Genomic DNA, 18,043 nt, shown 5'->3' with positions numbered 1-18,043 from the left:
CCAAATAAATCATTTGTGGAAAATGTGGAAAGTGGAAAATAACGAATAAACAAAATAATGACCGAAACATAATTCTGGTAGCCAAATGTATCAGGCAGAGCCTGGGGGTACACATTGACCAGAGCCTGACCAGAGCCTTTTGTGGTGTTTCTGTGGTGTATCCCACCGACTCAAGGACGGGCACTGCACTCCCTGCATGTGGGGGTGTGGAACGTGTGTCAAATTTGAAGTCGGTGGGTCAAACAGTTCTCGAGTTACGTGGGTTACAGACGTACGTACATACCCACACGTACAGAGACGTGGTGCATTTATACTAGGATGATTGTGTTCCACGTTGGATCAATGGGAATAACTATAATTTAGAATATAACGTATTTATAATAATGCAATTCATCATTATTGGTATCACTTTAAAATGAAAATTATATTATCATAAAAATCTTAGTGTTTTGCTAATGTTTGGGGGCCACTTGCAGTACCAGTGGTCGCATAGTAAAATGCGACCTGCTGTCGCAGTTCAGCCCATATATGGAGAGATATGTATATGGATATTCCATATGTTGATCCTTCCCCATCCATCCTTCCTCTTCGATGTCTCCCTTTAGACTGATACCTCTTTTAAACTCTAGACGAGCCTGCCCCAAAGTTATTTGTGCAGCAGCGCCTGGCAGGCCCGAAAATTAAGGCCCGTCCCTACCTGGGCCCTCATCAAACCCTGTACATTCAAGACACTGCCCCCGCTGCCACCCTTAGATCTCCATATATGGAGCTGACCTGTTCTGACATTCCATATGTTGATCTGCTCCATATATGGCCTTCTCGTCCTCAGGCGTCTTACTGGTAGTAAGTATTTTAAATGTGGCATAATAACTACATCAACAGATCAACCAGAAATGAAGGTGCACAAATAAAATTAAATAGCGATATCAAGTCATAAGTAAACATGAACGGTTAAATAGTTGAACATTTGCGTTTAGCATATTGTTGCTGTCGGGCAGAAACCTTGTATCTCCATATTTCAACTTTTCATGTGATTCCTTTTTCACAGATGAATGCCATACTTTCTTCGAACAAGAGTGTCATGCAAAGTAGTGAAAATAGCCAATCTACAAGCTCACAACTCGTCGAATGTGAGGCATTGTCAGCTTGTAGATCTGCTATTTTAGAAAATCTTTCAAATTAAAGTGAAATGGGCGCTCCGGTGGCACAGTGGTAAAGAACAAAATGGTTATTTTTTCCACTTCCTGAAAAGTAACAGTTTGGGGTATACAAGGATTCAACACAACAACAACACAACAATATGGAGTTAATTAATTAATTCTTAAGTTGTGTAAGAATGCATTAGTAAATAAATACATTTCTTGTAGAAATTACATTTGAATAATAGTGAGTTCTCTGCTTAAATGCTGTTCATTCAAATGTGATCTCATGGCAGCTGTCTGCCATTGTCTCCCATTTCCTTAAAGGAAATGAGCTGTAATGATAATAATAGCACACTAGGACAACAAATCACTGTCACTCTTTTATAAAACCCTTTGGAACAAATACCTTGGACTGTTGGACATGACATGAATAATCATTCTGAAACACTGAATCAAGCAGAAATATTTACAGAATTAGCTCATGAGAGACGTATGACACAAGACAACCAATTCATAACAATCACAGTTTATTAGAAATATTTTGTTGTGTAATGACACAATCTAATTTCAATTAGGCTACCAAAACCACTGAAGATGTGAGTTCTGCCATGTTAAAAGCAGTTCTTGAGAAATCTATGAAAAATAAACATAAAACGAAACAGTATGCTGAATTAAAATAGTTTTACACAGCATCAAAACATGCTGAACTCAGCACACACCACCACAACCCCTATCCAACATATGCGCAGACACGCACACGCACACAGACACGCACGCACGCGTGCGCACGCACACACACACACACACACACACACACACACACACACACACACACCTTATAATCACATGATTTTGATATAAAGATAAAGATAAAGATAAAGAAAACTTTATTGTCCATTAAATTTACATAAAATGGAAATTTGTCTTTGGCACACCGGCAGTCAGTTACAACAATAAAACATTACAAAAAATACACAGGTGCATTAGGATACTATATAAAAATGCATTCACATTAACATAACAACATAACAACAGTGATCATGAGCAGTGGCGATTAGACTATTTAAACATTTTCTTATTTAAAATGTCCACAGCAGTTGGCACAAACGAAGTTTTGTAACCCTTCTTTTTTGCTAATTTTGCCCTAAGCCTCCTGCCCGATGGCAACAAGTCAAATTCAGAGTGAAGAGGGTGGGTAAAATCTGAATTGCTTTTTTGGTTATGGAGCGGTTGTATATGTCCTGAAGTTGCAATTGTTTATCTCCAATGATCTTACTTGCCTGGTTGACTACCTGGGTGAGCTTGTTTTTATCTCTAACTGAGAGATTCCCAAACCAGGACACGATGTTAAAAGTGAGAACACTCTCAGTGAGTGATCTATAGACCATGGTCAGGGTGTGTTTACTGGCATTAAAACTAATAGGCCTACTGCTGAAGGTTCTGTACTCTACATTAATCAACACGCATTAACATGTCCATTATTTGCATGGTTCCACTGGGACATGGGCTTGCAACAAAGCCTTTTCCACATGCAGAGAGCAGTTACACCACAAACAACTCCCAGCAGGAGTGTAGGAGCTCCTAGAGCCAGGGCTACTGTTGTGTTTGCGCTCACCGCAATTACTACCCCGGCTAACACTAGTACAACCCCGGCCACTGACGCCACGCGTATGTTCTTCCTTTTACTCCTCTTCTTCTTTTCCCTCTCTTTTTCCTGCTGCTCCCTCTCAGCATCCCAGACTTTCCTTTCCTCCTCTTTCTTCTTCTCTTCCTCCTGTGTTCTCCGCTCCTCCTCCTCTCGCAGCCTCCGCTGAGCTTTCTCGTACATCTCGTTGGTGTAGTGCTTCCCACCGTTGTCCAGTACCATTTCCTTAATCATGGTGATGAGGTCTTTCACCTGAGTGAGGTCGCTCCTGTCATTGTTATTGAAGGCATGGTACCGCCGGCCAAACGTGATGGAGAGCCTCCGCAGTTCCTTGCACTCCTTCAAGGCGTTGTCAGCCTTGCCCTGGTCTTTACACGTGAAGAGCATGATGGTGTACATGGAGGCGTCATCTCCAAAGTTTTCCTGGATCCACTTGACAGCATTCCGCTCCTCCTCAGTGAACCTTACCCCTAGCCTGATCACCAGCAGGAAGGCGTGAGGACCCGGGATGGACATCTTAACACACTCCTCTATTTTTGTCTTTACCTCTTCCTGTGTAACGACCGTGTCGAACAGGCCCGGCGTGTCGATGACCTGCACCACGGTCCCGTCCACTTCTCCACTCTGTGTCTCACAGTGCTTGGTCACGGACACAGGGCTGGGGTCCTCTTTGAAGGCCATTCTTCCCAGGATGGTGTTCCCTGAAGCACTCTTCCCTGAGCCTGTCTTGCCCACCAGGACTATCCGCAGCCCTCCGGACAAATCCAGACCTGCACAAGCAGAGGCAAAATCATTTTAGCTGCCTGGTAGTGATTTATAATTTGAAACTGACTCCAAGCCATAAGGCTACATGTATGTGGATGGAGGAAATGAAATCAATGAACGTACCATCGTAGCCATGACCACACCCGTCCGACCGTGGAAGAGTTCTCTGTTTTTTCTCTCTCAGGGGTATAGCTGCATGTGATACAAAATAATACAAATGAGCGGTGGGTCACAGCTAATGTAGGTTACTGTGAACATTTAAAATATATTCTTCTCAAATTTTGACTTTGTCCCTCTGTGAATCACAGACACTGGCTATATGGTTCATATACACATAGATTCAGAACTTTATTGTCACATCACAATTCACAGGTTTAGGAGTAAAACAAAATGTAAATTCTGTTATATAAGCTCCCATTATTTGCAGTTTCAGAACAAAGGGGTAAAGAGTACAGAAAGAATCAGAAAATAATTGTATAAATGGACACAGACTCATTCTTACTATATAGTCCTGCATGTACTGTATTGTCTTACCTTCAGCCATTATTTAAGCTCCCTCTCTGCGACACCAAGATGACCACAGTTGTCCGAATCCCAGCTCAAAAAAATGTGAACTGAACTTAGACAAGCTCTTTGTCTCTGTACCCTCAGTCCCTCACATACGTTCTCTGCATGGGAAATGTCTGGAAGCTGTGCCTATTGAGAAGGGGCTTCCTATTTCCTTGTATTGTCTCCAGTTTTCATTTTAGAGTACACATCCCAGAGTGAGTGTCAACAACACAATGCATATTCTCACCAAGTCTACACTCACCGAGTCTACACTCGTCATCGTACAGCCTCATAATAACCCTTAGGATTCTTCAGAAGAGTACACATGCAGGTAATTTCTTTGGATGGAATTTTCTGAATTCTGCAACTAATAATGACATAATGACATTTCACTACAGTAAGGGGAGGAAGGGACCACACCTCTAGACTGCATCACATCCTCCCTTTGTGGAATACCCCTCCTGTAAAAAAAGACCACCACAAGCAAGACCCAGGCCATACCGAGACTGAGGAAGGCAAGACTAGAGACCAAAAGTGGGGTCATGCAAGACCCACTCAAGAACAAGATCAGCATAATGTTTAATCCTAATCAAGAATCTAACCAAATAATATACAGATTTAAGTAAAATACAAATAGACACATAAATTATTATTCTTTGTTATCATCAATGATGTATATACCGGTAACTATAATATTTGTTTATTTCTAGTCCTGTTGGTAAATGGAGAATGAGTGTAGAAATGAAATACCACAACTGATTTCAACAAACAAATAAACAATACCTGTAGGAAATAAAAATTTGTGACCAAATTAATACACAATGTTATATTTATACTTTATTCAAAGATATGCCCCCAAATGTACCCTTAACCAAGTTTATACACAGACAACACACCAAAACTCATACACTATAAACTAATAACAATGCTATTCATAAACATAGTTTCACAAAATTGTAAAAGTTTATAGCTGCAAATGTACACTATTAATTATCCCGCAAAAAACATGAATATGTTAATATTCGATCAAATAAAATCATATCACCACCAAATTTTCCCAAAACAAATTATTGAGATAACTAAATCATACCTAATCATACCATAATTAACCCAGTTAAGGGTTAGGATAAAAATAAAGAACTGTATCAGCCCTGTATCAGCCCCAAGTTAAACAAATCAAGACATTCTTGAGTTTGAGATTCCCAGCGCAAAATCTATAATCTTTAATATGAAAAAAGTACCAAAGGTAGAAAGCACTCATTATGCAGAATGTGCCATTTAAAATTTCAAATGTATACAAATATTTTGAAAATAGCATATCTACAAGCTCAGAATGCATTGCGATGTGACGAATTGTGAGCTTGTAGATCGGCTATTTTCAAATGGCCGAAATATAGGGCTGAAGTGGTAAATGTATTTTTTAGTTTTTTTGTAATAATAATCAGTAACTAGTACTAAAAGGTTTTCAAATAAATGTAGTGGAGTAAAAGTAGGTTACTATGTGCCTCTGAGTAGAAGTAAAAGTATTGGAAAATACTTTTACTCAAGTAAAGTAAAAATACCTCAAAATTGTACTTAAGTACAGTACTTACATAAATGTACTTAGTTACTTTCCACCACTGCCCAAAAGAACATTGTGGCAAAAACACATCAACAACAATAATAAAGGGCTGTGTCGCCTCTGTGTGCTGTGCATACCTTTGCCTTGACTCTTGCATTCAGAAGTGAAGATCTGAACACAAAATGTCACCAGCACATATGGGACCCAACCTTCCCTCCTTTTCTGTGTGACATGACCATAGCGCTGAATGAATATACACAATCTTATATTTATACTTTATTCAAAGCTATGCCCCCAAATGTTCCCCTAACCAAGTTTATACACAGACAACACACCATACAAACTAATAATGGTATACTCATAAACATATTTTCAAAAGTCTTTCAAGTTTATAGCTGCAAATGCACGCTATTAATGAACCCGCAAAAACATGGACATGTTGAAATAAAATACAATGTTATCACCACCAGATTTTCCTAAAACAAATTATTGAGATAACTAAATCATACCTCCAGATGCAAGACCATGCAGGGTTTAGGACAAAAGCTGTCATTGGAAATGTCCAGGGGTGGATTACCCAACGGCCCTGGTTAGCCCAGGGACTCCTGGCCTGAGCTACGGTTCCCCTGAGCTTGAGCCTCCACGTGACCACGTCACTTTGCAGATGATTTAGTCAGACAATGTCATTCATTCATTCATGTCACTAAAATAACCCCAAAGGACCGAAACCATCTTGATACATTCATGTTACTGCAAGAATTTAACCCTCAGTTTATCCATAAGGCTTAATTCCAGAACTTCCAGAAGGTGTAATCGTCAAACAAATGAAGACATTCTTGAGCTTGAGAGATTCCCAGAATAGCACCTATAATCTTTAATATGAAATGGTAGCCTGAACCATATAGCATCAGTAGAGCAAAAATGCCATTTCCACACTTAGCCTTTAGTGCCTCTTCCCGTCTGATTTTTTCTTCCTCGTCTTTTTTCTCTCTCTTTTCCTCCTCTTCCTTCCTCTCCCTCTCTTCCTCGATCTTCTGCTGTGCTTTCTTGTACATGTCACTGGTGTAGTGTTTCCCTCCATTTTTTTCCACCATTCGATCTATCATCTCAAGAAGTTCTTCGACCTGGCTACGAGACTTTACTTTATCTGGGTTATTGATGAGTGAATGGTACCTCCCCCCACAAGAGTCGATCAGTCTGTTTAGCTCTTTACTCTGTTTCAGATAGTCCTCCACTGTGTCTTGCAGCTCGTCTGCATGTGTGAACAGAACTATGGTGTACATGGAGGCCTCAGAGCCAAAGTTCTCTTGGATCCATTTGATGGCATTCTTCTCCTCCTCAGTGAACCTCACCTTCAACCGGATCACCAGTAGGAATGCGTGGGGTCCTGGAACAGACAGCTCGACACACTTCTCGATTCTATTTTTTAGCTCCTTTTCCGTCACGTTGGTGTCATAGAGGCCCGGTGTGTCGACAACCTGGATTTTCCTTCCACCAATTACCTCCTGCTCCTTCTGACAATACTTTGTCTCAGACTCGGGTGACTCAGACGCTTTGAAGACATTCTTCCCCAGGATGGTGTTTCCAGATGCACTCTTTCCAGACCCGGTCTTTCCTAAAATAATGAGTCTCATCAGGTCTTTGGGCTCCTCAGAATCTGTGGACAGTTGGAAAAAGAAAGAAGTGAATCAATGAATTAACAAACATGTTAACCTCTTAAACCCCAGGGGGGTCCAGGAGGGAAAATCAAAAATATCGGAGTTGGACCTTGACCAGCCCCATTTACCCGCTGAGAGCTGTTCATGAGTTGGACAGCCTCTGCCCCCGTCGGCGGGGGATTGGGGCTCACCCCAAATAATGTTGTCAAAAACGCATCAACAATAGTAACAATAATAAAGGGTGTGTCGCCTCTGTGTGTGCTGTGCATACCTTTGCCTTGACTCTTGCATTCAGCAGTGAAGATCTGAACACAAAATGTCACCAGCACAAGCAGGCTCCAATATGGGACCCAACCTTTCCTGTGTGACATGACCATAGCGCTGACCTTGAATCACCACAAAAAGTAAAAGAAAAAGTGAAGATAATCAAGTGATATTATCATTGCCGTGTCATAAAATATTTATCTCTAGCTTTTTTACAGAAAATACATTTTTAGGTTGGGATACCAATTTTATCCAATCAGGATAGAGAACGCAGTCAAGATACAGATTACACAAGTGGAACTGTAGGCCTAAGTGATGACAAAATAAATGAGCAGAAACAATTGGAACAGGAACACTATAAAAAAATAAGCTGATAAATGGCTACTCTATCCTGATTGGCTGATATTTTATCACCTACCTGAAAATGTATTGATTGATTGATTGATTGAAAATTGTATTAACAGTTTGCAGAATTACAGTACATTTCAAGCACACATTTTCTGCTTATTAAAGAGCTGGAGACCGTGAGACCCCTGAACAAACACTCTAGCAAACATCTATCAGAATAGCTTTGGTCCATAGCTAATGTAGGAGCCGTAATGTGTTTGCTTTCTATGTGCCATTATGATTGACGTAAGGTATGTCTGTGTCACTTTAATGGGCACTGCACAGGTAGTGGGCGTGTCGGTGTCACTGGGGCTGGGGCGCTGCCTACCTATTCATGGCGTTTACCTGTCACTTGGTGAGGGAAGTTGGACAGAGAGGAGGTGAGCAAGAAGACATTTTCTGTTGACCGTATCAACGCACCTTTTATCACCTTAACAACCACGTTTAGTTATAGCTAAAAGCCTGGGAACAGTTGTGACTTACGTGTGGTGACTGAATAAACAGTAAAACTTACATCTGGAATGGACCTGAATTCATTGCGTGCGCGTCATACAAGCGTCTCTTTACTCTCATGTTTAGCTCCTCGCGGCGGCCTTTAAATCGCCGCAACAGCTAAGTTGCCAATGCTGACAGTACTCTCGACTTCCTGCGCTCTAATGCAAGCTCTAAATGCAACGGTAGCAACGGCATTAGGGCTATGGACCAGTATTAGGATTTAGTGATTTAACTTTTTAACACAAAACCTTTAGTTTGAACCCAAAACATATCACTTACCCTACCTTAATAGCCTTTACATATTCACATACCTGTTTGAGTGTTTCTTGGATGTATGGTGCTGCTACCTGTACTGTGCACTGCAGGTAGGCTATTATGATTTCCTGATCTGGCTTGGTACTGTAGTTGGTAGTGTTAGCGCTAGCAGGCAGCTCCTCCTCATCTAACAAGTGATGCACTCATGCACTGCTAGGCTCTCTTTTATATGTGTTGAGTTTCACTGAGCCTCCTTGCCAGCAATGTATTTGCCGTTTGGTTTCAGAGAAAATGAAACTGAACACAATGCTGGCACATGGCACTGGCAGGGGAATTTCCAAAGCTCTGTGTTGTAGTGCTTGATTGACAGAAGCTGCAGGGCACCATCTACTGGAGTATGGAGGGATAGCATAATAATATCCAACTAGAGAAAAGAGTATTAACTCAATATTTTAACCATCATCCCTCATTTCCCTCACTTGTTGGGATAAGATAAGCTAAAAAGCTATATTGGGGGAAATGCCTGTGGATTCATGAGTCATCATACAGTAGCTACAACAAACAGCTAAATGCAAGGCAATGAGACAACATGGGATCAAGTACATATATTTCAGCAACATTTTACAAAGAAAAAAAGAATTAGAGTAGAAAAGAGTAGAGCAAAAATGCCATTTCCACACTTATTCTTTAGTGCCTCTTCCCGTCTGATTCTTTCTTCCTCGTCTTTTTTCTTTCTCTGTTTCTCCTCTTCCTTCCTCTCCCTCTCTTCCTCGATCTTCTGCTGTGCTTTCTTGTACATGTCACTGGTGTAGTGTTTCCCTCCATTTCTTTCCACCATTCGATCTATCATCTCAAGAAGTTCTTCGACCTGGCTACGAGACTTTACTTTATCTGGGTTATTGATGAGTGAATGGTACCTCCCCCCACAAGAGTCGATCAGTCTGTTTAGCTCTTTACTCTGTTTCAGATAGTCCTCCACTGTGTCTTGCAGCTCGTCTGCATGTGTGAACAGAACTATGGTGTACATGGAGGCCTCAGAGCCAAAGTTCTCTTGGATCCATTTGATGGCATTCTTCTCCTCCTCAGTGAACCTCACCTTCAACCGGATCACCAGTAGGAATGCGTGGGGTCCTGGAACAGACAGCTCGACACACTTCTCGATTCTATTTTTTAGCTCCTTTTCCGTCACGTTGGTGTCATAGAGGCCCGGTGTGTCGACAACCTGGATTTTCCTTCCACCAATTACCTCCTGCTCCTTCTGACAATACTTTGTCTCAGACTCGGGTGACTCAGACGCTTTGAAGACATTCTTCCCCAGGATGGTGTTTCCAGATGCACTCTTTCCAGACCCGGTCTTTCCTAAAATAATGAGTCTCATCAGGTCTTTGGGCTCCTCAGAATCTGTGGACAGTTGGAAAAAGAAAGAAGTGAATCAATGAATTAACAAACATGTTAACCTCTTAAACCCCAGGGGGGTCCAGGAGGGAAAATCAAAAATATCGGAGTTGGACCTTGACCAGCCCCATTTACCCGCTGAGAGCTGTTCATGAGTTGGACAGCCTCTGCCCCCGTCGGTGGGGGATTGGGGCTCACCCTAAATAATGTTGTGTCAAAAACGCATCAACAATAGTAACAATAATAAAGGGTGTGTCGCCTCTGTGTGTGCTGTGCATACCTTTGCCATGACTCTTGCATTCAGCAGTGAAGATCTTAACACAAAATGTCACCAGCACAAGCAGGCTCCAATATGGGACCCAACCTTTCCTGTGTGACATGACCATAGCGCTGACCTTGAATCACCACAAAAAGTAAAAGAAAAAGTGAAGATAATCAAGTGATATTATCATTGCCGTGTCATAACATATTTATTTCTAGCTTTTTACAGAAAATGCATTTTTAGGTTGGGATACCAATTTTAGAGAACGCAGTCAAGATACAGATTACACAAGTGGAACTGTAAGTGATGACAAAATAAATGAGCAGAAACAATTGGAACAGGAACACTATAAAACTAGAAAAAGTGCCCTTCTGGGCACAGGTCTCCACCAGGAGGATAGGATTGTGTGTGATGTTTGGCAAAATGTTTAGGAGTAATATAAACGTGTGTGTGTGCGTGTGTGTGTGTGTGTGTGTGTGTGTGTGTGTGTGTGTGTGTGTGTGTGTGTGTGTGTGTGTGTGTGTGTGTGTGTGTGTGTGTGTGTGTGTGTGTGACGTGACTTGGCCTGTTGTAGCGCCACCATGAGGCTGATTTGAAAACTGTCAAGTGGCATTTCTTCCTCAGCCTAGTAGTGGGAATAGGCATGCACAGTTTCACCGCAATCGGACGCTGCGTTGCGGAGTTGTGGCAATTTGTACAAAATGGGTACAAAACGGGCTACTCCTGAAAACTTTAGAAGCCAATCGTAGGCAATCAGGATGGATAATTATGAGAAAGCAAACAAATCACATGATCACATGACTATGGATAGCATGTGTACCGATTTGCGTGAAATTTGGATAAAATCTGAAGGAGTAATATTAGAAAATGTGTTTTACATATGTCGGCCTCCTGGTGGCGCTATAAAGGGCAGATGTGAAAAATTCCAGGCAAAGGTTTTTCCTTGGCCTCTAGGGAGTGTGCATACATGGTTTTACACAGATCGGTGCAGTTATAGGTAAAACACAAATCGGCCAGTTATAGCGCCACCATGAGGCTGAGTTGAAAATATTCAAGTGGCATTTCTTCCTCGACCTAGTGGGAATGTGCGTGCAAAATTTCACAGAAATCACACCATGTGTTCATGATTTGCAGCATTTTGTTTGAAACGGAGCACTCCTGCGAACTTTGGAAGCCAATCTTAGCCAATCAGGATGGAGTCTGAAAAATCTGAAAGACCCGTTTCGTTGAATGGCTCTAGAGAGACTGTGTACCAATTTGCGTAATGTTTGGACAAAATCTGTAGGTGTACTGTCAAAACATTTGTTTTTCACAAAGTGGCCTCCTGGTGGCGCTATAACAGGCCAATGTGAAAACTTTGGGGCAGAGGTTCAGCTCTGGCATTCAGGGAGTGTGTGTGCAGAGTATGGCTGCGATCAAGCCAACGGTGCCAGAGATTGGCTGTTCACAGACGGACGGACGGACGGACGGACGGACGGACGGACGGAGTGCAAAACATACTCTCTCCCCATGCCTTCGGCCTGGTGGAGACAAAAAGAAGCTGATAAATGGCTACTCTCTCCTGATTGGCTGATATTTTATCACCTACCTGAAAATGTATTTTCTGTTTATTAAAGAGCTGGAGACCGTGAGACCCCTGAACAAACACTCTAGCAATCATTACTATCAGAATAGCTTTGGTCCATAGCTAAGTTGCAAATGCTGACTGGTACTCTCGACTTCCTGCGCTCCAATGCAAGCTCTAAATGCAACGGTAGCAACGGCATTAGGGCTATGGACCAGTATTAGGATTTAGTGATTTAACTTTTTAACAAAAAACCTTTAGTTTTAACCCAAAACAAATCACTTACCCTACCTTAATAGCCTTTACATATTCACATACCTGTTTGAGTGTTTCTTGGATGTATGGTGCTTGGTGCTGCTATACCTGTACTGCAGGTAGGCTATTATGATTTCCTGATGGCTTGGTACTGTAGTTGGTAGTGTTAGCGCTAGCAGGCAGCTCCTCCTCATCTAACACGTGATGCACTCATGCACTGCTAGGCTCTCTTTTATATGTGTTGAGTTTCACTGAGCCTCCTTGCCAGCAATGTATTTGCCGTTTGGTTTCAGAGAAAACTAGAAAAAGTGCCCTTCTGGGCACAGGTCTCCACCAGGAGGATAGGACTGTGTGAGATGTTTGGCAAAATGTTTAGTAGTAATATAAACATGTTTGCCTTGTATGGCAATTGGATGATTTGAGGCATTTTGTTCCAATCAACCTGTTTTGCAAAAATCAACCTGTTGGTGGCGCTATAACAGGCCAATGTGAAAAGGGTGGGATATATTCCTCAGCCTAGTAAGAAAATGTGTGAAAGATTTCACGTAAATTGCATGCTGTGTTCATGATTTGAGGCTTTTGTTCAAAACGGGGCAATCTTGCAAACTGTGAAAGGCAATTATAGCCAATTAGGGTGGAATATGAAATATCGGACAGATCCGACTTGAGCACATGACCATAGAGATACTGTGTAACGATTTGTGAGATTTTTGGACAGAATCTGGAGGAGTAATATCCAAAAATGTGTTTTACAAAAGTCGGCCTCCTGGTGGCGCTATAAAAGGCAGATGCGGAAAATGCAGGTCAAAGGTTTGTCCTTGGCCTCTAGGGAGTGTGCATGCAACGTTTCACGCAGATCGGTGCAGTTTTAGGTAACAAATGTGAAAAGCTGCCTCATGGTGGCGCTATAACAGGCCGTTCTGGAAAATGCGGGGCAGAGGTTCATCGTTGGCATCTAGGGAGTGTGTGTGCAAAGTTTGGCATCGACCGGGTTAACGGTGCCGGAGATTAGCTGGTAACGGACGGACGGAAGGACACACGGACGGACGGACACACACACACACGGACGGACACACACACGGACGGAGTGCAAAACATACTCTCTCACCATGCCTTCGGCCTGGTGGAGACAATGAAACTGAACACAATGCTGGCACATGGCACTGGCAGGGGAATTTCCAAAGCTCTGTGTTGTAGTGCTTGATTGACAGAAGCTGCAGGGCACCATCTACTGGAGTAAGGAGGGATAGCATAATAATATCCAACTAGAGAAAAGCGTATTAACTCAATATTTTAACCATCATCCCTCATTTCCCTCACTTGTTGGGAATTGGGATAAAATAAGCTAAAAAGCTATATTGGGGGGAAATGCGTCGTGAGTCATCATACAGTAGCTACAACAAACAGCAAAATGCAAGGCAATGAGACAACATGGGATCAAGTACATATATTTCAGCAACATTTTACAAAGAAAAAAAGAAAGAAAAGCTAACTTGTGCACAGCAGCACAACCCACCTTAATGGAAAAGCATTGCCATCTACTGTGTCTCTCCATCTGTTTGATAAAGAAATACATTTTCAGGTGGGTTGCCAATTTAATCCAGGCAGGAGAAAGCATACCCAGTTAATGGCAGTTATCTATAGTGTTCCAATTCCAATTTTGTCTGCAGATTTCTTTGTTTCATCACTTCTTAGTTTGTGGGAACCACTGCCATACTGTATAACTCACTCTACCACTGTGGGGAGAGACGTAACTGGCAATAGCACTGTAAGCACTGAAAAGTAACCGCTTTGGACATACAAGGTTTCCACCCAACAGCGATGATATTATACATTTTTTCAATAGCACCTACAGTAATTGCATCTGAATGAGACAAGACTCTTTTTGATGGTCATGTATTATATGTAAATTGCACAGATGTAGTTACGTAAGATACAAAGAAACAGTTAGAGATGAATGCTTTAGTCTAGGTGTGGGGGATGCAGAGGTGGAGCTGTCTGTACATTTTGTATCCACTCATCACCACACATGAAAAGGAGTACAAGAGGGTTTTGCTTCCTTCGACGCACAGTTAACAATATTATTGTAACTGATATTTGAGCCATAATGACCATAATGAGTGGCAATGTGAGAAGCTTGTTATGGATGATTGGTCTGTTATCCACTGCTAAGTGGTTTTCGAGATCAATTTGATAGCAGTGTCCATGGAAACACACCTGCTTCCAAAGTGATGATAGACCTATAGAGAATTCAGTGACAACACAGAATGGAAAACATCCTCCTTTTTCACTGTGGAAAATGTTACTAGGAGTTTATACAATGATGATGCAAATAATGTGGAAGCTATCTACAAATCATTTATTGAGAATGTACAGTTCAACATATTGAAAAAGTGTAAAACTATAAATGTGGTCATTATTGTGGTGCATGGTAGTAAACACAAGTAAAGAAATTATGTAACAACCTCAGACTGATCGCTGAAGGACTTACACTGTCCATGCACAGACTGTACTGTTGTTCATCACTTTGCTGCTGCTTTTATTTGCTTTTTTTATTTGTCTTTAATTAAAAAATAAAATCACACCCGTGTGAACTGAGTGGTGTAATATAGCCTGTCTGACGTAATGAAATCATGTCTGACGTAATGAAATCACACCCGGGTGAACAGGGTGAACATAGCAACCATGCTCATTTTTTCTGCACAGACTAACAAAGCCAGTTGTAGGAGTGGTTTACACCACTCAAATGTCTGACGTAATGAAATCACACCCGGGTGAACATAGCAACCATGCTCATTTTTTCTGCACTAACAAAGCCAGTTGTAGGAGTGGTTTACACCACTCAAAAATATATATATGATCTGATTTCATTGCGACTGCAGGTCAGTCTGTCAGTCAGTCAGTTGTTTGGTTGGTCAAACCCAGTCATGCCTCGTGACATCACGTGACATCATCAGGGATGGAGATACCTGATGTCATCAATATTAAGCCCATATATGGAGATCCCTTCATCAATATTGGCCAGCAACTCTACATCTGACCTCAAACCATTAGATCTCCATATATGGAGCTAACCTGTTCTGACATTCCATATGTTGATCCTTCCCCAAGTTCCCCAATCCTTCCTCTTCGATGTCTCCCTTTTGACTGATACCTGTCCATTTATACTCTAGACGGGCCTGCCCCAAAGTTATTAGTGCAGCCGTGCCCGGCAGCTGGCGAAAACTACAGTTCTCAACAGGCTCGAGAATTAAAGCCCGGCCCTACATCGAACCCTGTACACTCAAGACACTGCCCCCGCTGCCACCCTTAGATCTCTATATATGGAGCTGACCTGTTCTGACATTCCATATGTTGATCTGACCTCAGTGCCGGTTCTAGGAGTAAGGTGGCCCTAAGCAAGTTTATTTTCTGTAACCCCCACCAGGGCTTCAGAAAAAAAATGTAAATTTGCGATGAAAATCCTTAAATCTGGTGCACTTTGAAATCAAAATTAAGACGTTAGATCTATAAAGAACTACACACATCATATTAGATTATTATGTGTGGGCCACAGGTGTATTGCATAATGCACTGACCTCATCAAACCCTGTACACTCAAGACACGCTACATATATGGCCAATACAGAATTCAGCGGTCGCCCAGCAGTCTGCTGTCACCCAGGCGGATATGTTGATCTGACCCCCCATTCGAAAGCGCCAGTGCTCGCCCAGCAGGCTACTGTCAGTGTCACCCAGTCGGATGCGTGCACCCTCAGACGTTGACCATGCATGTCTCTGTATATGAAAAGTGCTATATAAATAACGTTCATCATCATTACTTGACAACTGCAACTCCATCTCTGTTCTGCCAACTTGTGCTCTCCTACGGCTGATCCTGCCTGCTTTTCAACCTACCAAAATCTCCTCATCCCACTTCTGTGCTCCTTTCACTGGCTATGCCTGCATCCAATCGCCCCCAGTCAGGACTGCTGACTCATTTTCATTTTCCACCACAGTAAGAAACCTCTTCAGACTCTGCCCCACTCCTTATTTATTTGTATCAATCAATGCTTTATTTCAGACACAGGGAGATCCATATCACAGAATAATAAAATACATATAAAACAGTACAAATCACACAAAGTACAGTACAAAAAATAAAAAATATAAATACAGATTTTCAATGTCTAACATGCAGACAAGTCCACCAGTGCTTCCACAATTTGGAAGAGAATCTATACGAACTGTATACAGGGTTAGTCACAGCAGTAATGATGCTCTAGAGCATGTTAATATACAGATTAGTTAAACCAACGTTTTATTCATTTAAATAAATTCTGGATTGCATCTTTAACAACTGAATGATGGGACTTGAAGGGAATCCTGACATCCTGGTCTTAATTTACATAATAGTTTATGTTTTTGAGGGGCGATGATGTAGGCCTACGATGATAAGAGTGCCCCTCACTTCACGCGGTGTGATTCCGTATTATTATTATCCGTCTCAGATCATATAGCCTATAGGCTGTATAGGCTATATACTGACTGGGGAATTCAGGATGAAATACCCACTGGCTTATAAGAGAGATAAAGTCAGATCTCTGACTCAATATCCTCCTCTGCTCCATGATTTATGATGAAGGCTGGATAGCTGAAACGTGTGTCCCTGTTCAAAAATGAAATAAATGTTTTGAACTGAAGTCTTGGTGTGTGCGACCCACTAGCGTTATTTATTTGATATATAATTTGATATGTTTTGAACGGATAACGCACCTAAAGTCAGAGCGCGGTGGTCACATGAAGAGTAATTGAATGAAATGGAGCACATCACACTCAGGGACTTTATTGGCATGAGAAATCATAAGCCTATACATTTGCATTGCCAAAGCATAAGTGGAACAATACAATCAAAACAAAATAATGTGTGCACAATTAGGGAATATAAATTATGTGTACACAGAGATGATGGAAATCTACAACCATAAGAATTGTGCATTATGCTGTCATAAATAGTTAGCCTATAGGGATAATTTACGTAATCTTGTCCACACGTCTCATATTTGCCATCGACAATGAAAGGAGAAAATAGGTCAAATGTCTGCCAAATATTATGTTAATTTGAGGCAACAGGCGACAGGCATTCTGATTGGCCAGTATGAGATGATGTACAATGTACATGATAAGAACGCCCCTCACTTCACACAGGTGTGATTTTTCAAATGTGTTTCGTATGTACAGTGTTTTACAATTTATACATTTTTCAAGTGTTTAAAGGTAATGGCACACAAACACACACACACTCACACACCCACACACACACACACACACAGCGAGAGAGAGAGAGAGAGAGAGAGAGAGAGAGCGAGAGAGAGAGAGAGAGAGAGACAAGCTATTCAGTTTGTGTTCAATTAATTGTTTCACTGTTTGCCTCTCACTGAATTTGACACTTCTCCAGTGATTTAGCAGACTTTTGTGTGGAATCAGGCCCCAAAACCTGCCGCAGGTCGGAGCTGAAACTCGGCCGACGGGCCAGTGGATACAGCGCGCCACACGGTTCGTCACGAACAGGCCTCCGCGTGGCCTGGTACGAACGAATGGACACTTTGCGGTGCTGAGACGGACCTGTTTCAGTTGGCAGTCCACCTTTTTTAGCCAAAGTCTCAAAAACCTTCTCCAGACTGGTGCTATCTTTGGCGGAGGTTTCGAAGTACGTGCAGTCCTCACCGAGAGCTTGGAGAACCTCCTCCCGAGATATGTTTCTTTCCGACGGAGCTAGGTCAACTTTGTTGGCGCAGATCACTATGGGGACATGTGCGCACTGGCGCGCATTCCGCGCAACAGAGGTTTTGGCGAGTTTGGATTTG

General features: G+C 41.9%; 4 protein-coding genes across 4 annotated transcripts in view; all 4 read right to left on the bottom strand.

Annotated features, from left to right (window-relative positions):
• Window positions 1–2,587: 2,587 nt before the first annotated feature.
• On the bottom strand, window positions 2,588–4,337 carry LOC306921795 (GTPase IMAP family member 9-like). The gene is made up of 3 exons (XM_079499097.1): window positions 4,087–4,337; window positions 3,676–3,744; window positions 2,588–3,557 (listed from the first exon to the last, which is right to left on the bottom strand). Exons 1-3 carry the CDS (start codon window positions 4,094–4,096, stop codon window positions 2,599–2,601), a joined length of 1,038 nt encoding a protein of 345 aa, XP_079355223.1. The 5' UTR covers window positions 4,097–4,337; the 3' UTR covers window positions 2,588–2,598.
• A 1,588-nt stretch (window positions 4,338–5,925) lies between these two features.
• LOC306921796 (GTPase IMAP family member 9-like) lies at window positions 5,926–8,898 on the bottom strand. The gene is made up of 3 exons (XM_079499098.1): window positions 8,778–8,898; window positions 7,592–7,706; window positions 5,926–7,319 (listed from the first exon to the last, which is right to left on the bottom strand). The coding sequence occupies exons 2-3, from the start codon at window positions 7,695–7,697 to the stop codon at window positions 6,448–6,450; spliced, it is 978 nt and encodes a 325-aa protein (XP_079355224.1). The 5' UTR covers window positions 7,698–7,706; window positions 8,778–8,898; the 3' UTR covers window positions 5,926–6,447.
• Window positions 8,899–9,331: 433 nt separating this feature from the next.
• Window positions 9,332–10,405, bottom strand: LOC306921250 (GTPase IMAP family member 9-like; the record flags this gene model as incomplete). The annotated part of the gene is made up of 3 exons (XM_079498361.1): window positions 9,332–10,122; window positions 10,252–10,315; window positions 10,397–10,405. The coding sequence occupies 3 exons, from the start codon at window positions 10,403–10,405 to the stop codon at window positions 9,332–9,334; spliced, it is 864 nt and encodes a 287-aa protein (XP_079354487.1).
• A 7,205-nt stretch (window positions 10,406–17,610) lies between these two features.
• The window catches only part of rasd2b (RASD family member 2b), a gene marked incomplete at both ends in the record, with an annotated part of 1,176 nt that continues 743 nt past the window's right edge, over window positions 17,611–18,043 (bottom strand). Inside the window, one exon of the mRNA XM_079498360.1 lies at window positions 17,611–18,043. This exon is cut by the window's right edge and continues 85 nt beyond it. Within this exon, the coding sequence (XP_079354486.1) occupies window positions 17,611–18,043 (433 nt within the window).

Source organism: Electrona antarctica (genome assembly GCF_951216825.1).
Source record: "Electrona antarctica genome assembly, chromosome: 4".
Classification (NCBI taxonomy): Eukaryota; Metazoa; Chordata; class Actinopteri; order Myctophiformes; family Myctophidae; genus Electrona; species Electrona antarctica.
Note: the sequence above shows the minus strand (reverse complement) of the source record. Positions and strands in the feature narration are given on the sequence as shown.